An 8,813-nucleotide genomic window follows, 5' to 3' on the forward strand; every position below is an offset into this window, starting at 1 on the left:
TTCTTATTTTTTATTTTAAAAATCTTTTGAAAAAAATAAACATGATATTTATTTATTTATTTTCAATTTTCTACGTATCTTTCCAACAACAAAATGTTATTTGATCGATTGTAAATAAATTTTTGAATTTTATTTACATATTCTCTTGAATTTTATTAGATAAAATTATTTTAGTTTTTTAAAAAAGAAAAACAAACGTACTCTTTCTTTTATTGAATACATTGGTCACAATCAATCATAACAAGAGACCCACCACTGCTGTTCTTGTTTGGTGTTTCTCTTTTCGCTCTCCTCTCATTTTCCCTTCACAGTCACGCCCCCACAGACACATTCACAAACTCCTTTCCCTTTCCATCGTCTGGGAATCTCCAACATTTGAATTTTCTTTTTCAATCGCAAATCCCCATAATCTTCAGATACTTTGATTCTTTCGATTCCTTTCATCTGGGTATCTCTCAAGAACCCCACAATTTTGTCTGTTTTCATTTGGTTCTTTCTCAAATCTCCCAAGTTCCAACAAAATTTCATCTCTAGGGTTTACCACATTGTCATATCCTCCGATCTGGGTTTCTCTTCAATGGAGCAAGAAACTAAATCTGAAAAGAAGATGAAGAAAAGCTTAATTGCATCGCTAATGGAGTCCGGCGCCTCCCCCCTCCGCCCTCCGCCGTTCAAGGAAGACACCTACCACCACCAGAATCTCAAACCCTCAGAAAAGAAAGCACTCGCAGACCTCAAAGACATGCTCCATTCCACCTCCAATTTCCAAGAATCCATGTGGGGAATCCCTCTCACCATGACATCGGAATCAGAAAAGTCCGACGTCATACTGTTGAAATTCCTCAGGGCAAGAGAATTCAAGGTCCAAGAGACGTTCAACATGCTCCTCAAGTGTCTTTCATGGCGAAAAGACTTCGGAACCGACTTCATTGTTGATGAAGATTTAGGGTTTAAAGAACTCGAAGGCGTCGTCGCTTACATGAACGGATTCGACAGAGAAGGCCACCCCGTGTGCTACAACGCTTATGGCATCTTCAAAAACCATGAAATGTACGACAAAATCTTCGGAGACGACGAAAAATTACAGAAGTTTCTTCGATGGAGAGTTCAAGTTCTTGAAAGGGGAATCAAGATGCTTCAATTCAAGCCTGGAGGTGTTAATTCAATCATTCAAGTCACCGATCTTAAAGATATGCCCAAAAGAGAGCTTCGTGTTGCTTCAAATCACATCCTCTCTCTCTTCCAAGATAATTACCCAGAAATGGTTGCTTGTAAGGTACCCCCTCCCCACCCTACCCTACCCCACCCCACCTACCCACCCATCCCCTATGTTTATAATTCGAATTTTAACATGATTTTGGTTATTTTATGCAGATATTCATCAATGTTCCATGGTACTTCAGCATGTTATACTCAATTTTCAGTCCATTCTTGACTCAAAGGACAAGGAGTAAATTTGTCATCTCGAAAGAAGGAAATGTTGCAGAAACACTTTACAAGTTTGTATTCCTTCTTTACCATGCATTAAACACTTGTACATTATGCTTTTCTTATTTGTACCCGGGTTCAGTAACTAGACTAGTTTATGAACTCAACCCGTTTGTACATTACTTATTAAAATTTGTACTTTGTTGTGTGGAGTTAAGGTACATAAGGCCTGAAGATATACCAGTGCAATACGGTGGACTGAGTCGACCCGGTGAGTTGACGAGTGGCCCTGTCAAACCAGCTTCCGAGTTCACAGTCAAAGGTGGTGAAAGAGTCAATATTCAGATTGAGGGCATTGAGGTAATTTACATTCTCCCACTATCTCATAATGTACTTTCATTGGTTTCTCATATTTCTATTTTTGAAAAATCTAATACTCCCTTGTCCACCTTATTTACTACCAAAAGTAGATATACATTTTTACCATATTATCCCTAACATTTAATAAATTAAACATCAATAATTACAAATACATATTTCCTATTGTTTCTAGAAAAAGGGACAAGAAGGTCATTTTACTCAAAAAAACAAAACTAATGATTGATTTTATTAATCTGTATGTTTTTTGTATGTGGACAATAACATTTAATAAATTAAACATCAATAATTACAAATACATATTTCCTATTGTTTCTAGAAAAAGGGACAAGAAGGTCATTTTACTCAAAAAAACAAAACTAATGATTGATTTTCTTAATCTGTATGTTTTTTGTATGTGGACAATAATTTTGGGACGGAAGGAGTATAATGTTTTAGTTAAAAAAAAAGGTAATTACAATCGTTTCCCTAGGTACAAGTCTTGATGCACATGTTGCTATTTAATACTTGTGAAAGTTACATTTCCCGCCCTTATTTTTCTTTTTTATTGGTTTAAACACGGATTAATTAATGTTGTTTTCAACCGACGACGACAAGTGTTGATGCTTGCATGTGATTTGTCAATTGCATAAGTGAAATTTTCACTTTCCCCCCTTAAGGTTTCTTTATTATCGTTTTGTGCAATGAAAGTTGTACTTTATACAAAAATTGACCGATTTTGTAATTTTTTTTACTAGGGTGGTGCAAGCATAGCTTGGGATTTGGTGGTTGGAGGTTGGGATTTGGAATACAGTGCGGAGTTTGTCCCGAATGATGTTGGAAGCTACACGATCGCAGTGGAGAAAACTAGAAAGATGACAGTGACAGATAAAGCAGTGCACAACTCTTTTACTGCAAAAGAAGCCGGGAAATTAATTTTGTCAATCAATAACACGGCTTCTTCGAAAAGGAAAGTGGCCGCCTATCGTTATCTTGTTCAAAAATCTGTTGTATGAGTTTGTTGGTTTATGTTTAGGGTTTTTTTTTGTGGTTTTTTTGTATGTTAATTGGGAATGTTGATGAACTAATGTTTGTTAAATGAAGTGTATAGGTGTGTTTGTGTGAAATGTGTTTTGTTGGTTATGAGATTTGTTTTTGATATTTTAGATATATGAAATTTACTAAAAGAAAAATAGACTATAATGTTAAGTTTATATAAAATTGAACTAGACTGAAAAATATCAAAGTTAAATGTTTGTAATAGTATATTTGGTCACATTTATGTAGTTAACAATAAGGCTTTATTTACAATGAAGTTCAATTGGTAATGTAGTTCTTTCTCTCCTTGATATTTTATTATATTATGTTGACTTTAAAACTTTCGTTATTTTAGATTTTTTTATTTATATAATGAAAAATTTTCGTAATTTTAGATCTTATGTTTCTTATTTATAAATATTTATTCAGTTTAAAAATATTTAGAAATATAAAACTTTTATTCATTTTAGTACTCTCTTTTTCAAATGAAATTTCATATGCTATATATCTATGTGTAACAATGTACGAATAAAAGCATCAATATTCTACAAATATCACCGTGGGAGTTGAGGGGGCAGCTGCATAGGACTTAATATTTTTATAGGACTTAATTTTTTTATTATATATTAGGTGTAAAACTTGTGTATTATACGAGTCAATTAAAAAAATTAAATATTAAATTGTAAACAATAAATATTTTTTAAAATAAAATTTTGAAATAAAAAATAAAAAAATTTATAAGTTGCAATTTAATATCATATTTATGATATTTAATACTTTACATATATAAATATATAAATATTATGTGACTTTTTAATTTTAAAATTTGAAAAACCTAAAAATTGACATGTGGATATTATTTATTTAAAAAATATCACAAAATGACATGTGTCAAAACTCATGAGAGATTGACATGTGACAAAATGAATATTCATTTATTATAGTTGATTTTTATTTAAAATAAAAACTTATAAAACGATAAGGACCATTTTTTCCTTATTCGTCTTGGGCCTATAAGAATATTTAAGTTTTCAGGATCGGTCCTGACAAATATAATAATACAATAAATAAAAAGTAAAATGTTTTTAGCAATATGGAAAATCATCATTTAATCAAAAGATATTTGTTGTGTATGTATAATAATAGTTCATTATGCTTCATGGTGTGGGCATGGTAAGTACCGTGGTTTGTGAAGATGGACCAAAGGAACACCGCCTCCACCCTCCCGTCTTTACTGTGGTTTGGTTGCATGCGACTAGAAATTATTGTACTTCCTCTCTCCTCTTTACCCTTGTTTCTCATTTTCCAGTGCTTTAAACGGTCAAAATAACTCAATTTTTTTATCTATAAATAAAACCTCTCAACCATTATTTTACACACATAAATCCAATTCTTATATCTTTCTATATCTATTTCTCTTAAAATCAGTAGAAAATGTCGTTATCTTCGTCTTTTGAAGAATTTCAAGTTATACCTGAAGTTGTTGTCGAGACTTCTAAAATAGTACAACAAATGTATAACGCTATATGCAATGACGAAGCCAAAAGTTTGCAATGGAAATCGTGAAGATATATTCATAGAAACCGTGAATCTACCCACCAACGTTTGATGCACGACTACTTTGACGAGCAAACCACTTTTCAAGGCTACCATTTTCAAAGACGGTTCAAAATGTTCAAATATTTATATGAAAGTATAGTCGAAGATTTAATGAGGGAGGGTAGTTATTTCTAATAATGTTTTGATGCTAGATGTACACCCAATTTCACTCACCTACAAAAAACGCACAACCGCACTTCGTTAATTATCATATGATATCCATCTTGATGCGTTGGATAAGAGTTTTATTATATCCACTACGATCACACAAGATAGTCTCTACTACTTTTGTGAATATGTGATTCAGATTTATAGTCAAAAATATTTATGTAAGCCTAGACGTAATAACATCTTGCAATTGCAAGTCCATCATGCTAGCGAACATGGCTTTCTTGAAATGCTAATAAGTTTAAATTGTCTTTATTGGGCATGAGAAAATTGCCTTATCTCACACTATGTGCAATTTACCCGAGGTGATCATGGTCACCCGATGGTCATACGTGAAGCGATGGACTCAAAGGATCAGTGGATTTGGCATGCCTTTTTTGGTTCTCCTGGTTCAATTAACGACATCAACATTCTCAGTCGTTCACTGATATTCAACTGTTAGCCTAATAAGATTTTGGGCTTTATTTTGTATTAGATTTTATATTGGCCCATTAGCTAGAAAACCCTAATTAGCTAGTCTATATATTATGTATTTTCCTTCCACTGTATCTTGTACATCTCAATTCATAATAATATGAAACCCTAGCCGTTCTATATCTTGTTAGCTTACATGGTATTAGAGCTCGGTTGATCATCTGTATTTTTGTTTTTGGGGGCGAATTATAGCAGACACGACATTGTGTGGATCGATTTCGAGGGTTTCGTTTCGCAATTTTAGGTATAGTTTTCTTGTTCGTTTTTGTATTCCGTTTGATTTGATTTGTTTGTTTCGTCGATTTTGAGAGTTTCATTTCGTCTGTTGGTTTTTTTATTTCGAGTTATTGATTGTTGCTACAACTATTCCTATTTATTGTTGTTTTGGTTATTCTCATTTGATTGATATTGAAATATGGTCCCGAGAGATGATTCTCTTCAGTCCATTAGTATCCAACTTGATGGAAAGAACTATTCCTATTGGAGTTATGTTATGAAAAATTTCTTGCGAGGCAAGACTATATGGGGGGTTGTTACAAGTGACAAAAAGAAACTAATAAATGAAAAGGCTGTGAATTATGTATTATTGGATTCATGGGAGACTGATAACTCCAATATCATTACTTAGATTAATAATTTTGTTATCTAGTCTATTGGTACTCAGTTGGCGAAGTACGAAAAATCAAAGGAGGTTTGGGATTATTTGTCTAGGCTATATACTCAGTCTAACTTTGCAAAATCAGTATCAATTAGAGTTTGATATTCGAGCCCTCCAACAAAACAATCTCAATGTTCAAGAATTTTTATGTATCTATGTCAGATTTTTAGGATCAGTTGGCTCTTACAGAACCTGATGTGTTGAAGTCTTTAAAGCCTTATATTGATAGAAGGGAAGAGGAACGTCTGGTTAAGTTCTTGATGGCAATACATTCAGATTTTGAAGTCTTGCTGATGTGCACAAATTATACCTATCTAACTTTAGATTTATAAATCTAACTACTTATCTACTAATGTACCTATAGGCAGTGTACCTAGTCAGTATATAGTATAGTAAAGTAAGTTGGGTATCGAACACGAGGAACATATTTAGTTAATAATTTAACTACCAAAAATTAATCTAAAAACAATTAACTAAAGTGGGGTTTTATTTGATTTTGCAAGTCCAGATTAACTTAAAACAAAATCTTAACTAAAAACGGATGTAACCAAGATAATAAAAGCACTTTCGTTTAGTTTTGAATTCACCTTTTTCCTATGGTTAGTTCTAATTTATAGATTAATGAAGTTGGTTACCAATTTATATGTAATTAACAATTTAAATCCAAATTTACTAATATTTTTATCAATTCATGAACTACCTTGTATGGTCATACGTAAGCAAAACACAGAATTAGTTATTAATTATAGTTGAGCTATGTAAGATTTATCTAAACAAACATAATTATGGTTATAGTTTACGTTCTCCAGCACAACTAAATTAGTTACTTTTATCACTTATCTAAGATTTGGTCGATCCTAGCCCTAGCAATTTAATAGTCACTACACTACTATGTAACAAGTTCATGTAATTTAATGGTTACTAAGCTACACAGAACCTGAATTCAAGCAATCAAAGTCACAAATATTAACATGCTAGGTAATGATAATCAAACACAAGCATAAAACCAACTATTAAAATCCATAAATTAGATAACTAAACCATATAGTTAAAGTATCATCTAGCTAAATAAAAGCAACTAGATTCAGCTACTCATGGCTGAAAACATAAACAAAATCTCAATAGAAATCGACATAACTAAATGTAAACAAACCAATGTAATTATGTGTTCTTCAATCTCTTGATCACTAAGTAAATCTTCTTCAAAAGGATGTTTTGTGCAATTACTAGACTCTAAATTCGGGTTCTAAGAATACCTTTCCTCCAGAAAACTCTCCAAAAACCTTCCAAAAGCCTCCTCAAATCGTAAGAGTGAAGGATAATTTATATTTTTGAAAATACGTGATTCACAATGTGAACAAGGGTTTCATGTCGTGACTTGGGTGTGAACTATTAGAGACGCGACACTTGTGGCGCTTGCTACCAAAGGTTTTCAAGTAAGGATTCAAGATTGTTTACAATAACAATCTTAAATGTTAGTTTTCTTGTCTTATGAATTAGTTTTTTCATAGGAAAATTTTGTAGATTAGCCACTCATAGTATGTTGCTATACTTGAAAGACATAGATCCAACTAGGTTGCATGTGCCCTAATTATTTGAAATTGTTTGAATAAATTTCCATTTGGTGCATTGTAAATGTAACCTCAAAACCCATCACCTATATACCATGATACTGATCTAACAAATCTCTATAGAACAATAGCATACTATCATGTAACATGATATAAAATCCATTGGGCTGGCGTTGGTGCCTTCAACCCGTAAGTACAGCAAGGAAGACTTACATTGCAACCGGACAAAAGCTGATGAGGTCCTGACTCTAAATCTCAGCACCAAACGACACCTATCCTTCCAAGTGACCAATCATAATCAAAATCCCGAAATACCCAAAATACCCTTAAGTCAAACTTGGTCAAAGTCCATAAGTCAACTGAGTTAACCCAACCGAGTCAACCCAGCTGAGTCAGCTCAACCGAATCAACTCAGGGTGCATATGCAGGGCGTACTCTGAAGGTATGCTAGGCGAACACGCAACCTCGCATGTTGACCACCATCGGGGTGGTTGACCTCGTACGCAGGGTGTACTCTGAGTACGCGGGGTGTACTCCCAGAAGCCTTAAAAACTAATAAGTGCTTAATGACTTAAGCACTCACGACCATTTTTAAGATCCATGGCTAAGAGTCATAAAGTTTCCAACTTTATGACTTTACATGGCCATTAAGAGCTTAACTCCAATTCTTAATCCATTAAGACCTTCTAAATGATGCATGGAGCAAAACCAACCACTTGAATTCCATTTTTATGACTCAAGACCCCTCCAAGGGTTTGAAAGGACCGCTCAATGGGTCAATAACATGCTATGTTCATGAATCATCATTTTGGGACCAAAAAGTGTCTTTAAAGAGAAAAACCTAGATCTACAAGATGGAGTGGTAAAGATGCAAGCTTTATATCTTCAAGATGTTGCAAATCAAGAAGAAATCCTAGATCCAAAGTGTGCCCAACTCCAAGATCTTCTCACCACCTTTTTCCATTCTTCAAACCACTCCAAAAACTCACTTAAGGGCTTAAAATGGCTCTCTTTTTCTCTAGGGTTGCTTGAAGGTCGAACTCACAGAAGGATGTTGGATAAAACGAGCGCTTGTGTCCATAAAGATGCTTAGATATGATTCAAGACCCAAAAATTAGGGTTTGCATGCCACCCTCGTATGCCCAACGTACTAAGGCACGCCTTAGTATGGTTAGCGTACACACACATCTGCATGACGTACTCATCCGACCCAATTTCCACCAAAAGCCACTTTGGGTCCCCCTTTTCACCATTTCTCAACTTATGGACCAAATGCAACAAATCTCAAAATAAGGGTCAACAGTGGAAGTGATTCAAAACCAGATGTTACATAGAGAGGAGGAATAAATGCCAAGACTCCCCATCATCGATCTAATAAGAGTGAAACGACCACCAATCGAAAGCAACTTTAACATCCAAGAAGAAAGTCTTACGAAATCGATCAATAATGATCTACCACCCTTTAACTCTCACCATTGATTCCCCGACAGGAATACCGAGATTTGTAAAAGGAGAAGACC

The 8,813-nt window shown here is 33.9% G+C and overlaps 1 protein-coding gene across 1 annotated transcript; it reads left to right on the plus strand.

The window, feature by feature from the left end:
* Positions 1 to 294: 294 nt before the first annotated feature.
* Positions 295 to 2,912, plus strand: LOC111917571 (patellin-6). The gene is made up of 4 exons (XM_023913237.3): positions 295 to 1,276; positions 1,375 to 1,499; positions 1,647 to 1,788; positions 2,544 to 2,912. The coding sequence occupies exons 1-4, from the start codon at positions 578 to 580 to the stop codon at positions 2,799 to 2,801; spliced, it is 1,224 nt and encodes a 407-aa protein (XP_023769005.1). The 5' UTR covers positions 295 to 577; the 3' UTR covers positions 2,802 to 2,912.
* Positions 2,913 to 8,813: the final 5,901 nt, after the last annotated feature.

Source organism: Lactuca sativa, chromosome 8 (genome assembly GCF_002870075.4).
Source record: "Lactuca sativa cultivar Salinas chromosome 8, Lsat_Salinas_v11, whole genome shotgun sequence".
Taxonomy (NCBI): Eukaryota; Viridiplantae; Streptophyta; class Magnoliopsida; order Asterales; family Asteraceae; genus Lactuca; species Lactuca sativa.

Bases quoted from the DNA above. Each gene is read 5' to 3' on its own strand.
- LOC111917571 (XM_023913237.3), top strand. From the start codon at position 578: ATGGAGCAAGAAACTAAATCTGAAAAGAAGATGAAGAAAAGCTTAATT. The intron at 1,277-1,374 runs GTACCCCCTCCC...TATTTTATGCAG, and splicing joins CAGAAATGGTTGCTTGTAAG to ATATTCATCAATGTTCCATG. The intron at 1,789-2,543 runs GTAATTTACATT...TTTTTTTACTAG, and splicing joins TTCAGATTGAGGGCATTGAG to GGTGGTGCAAGCATAGCTTG.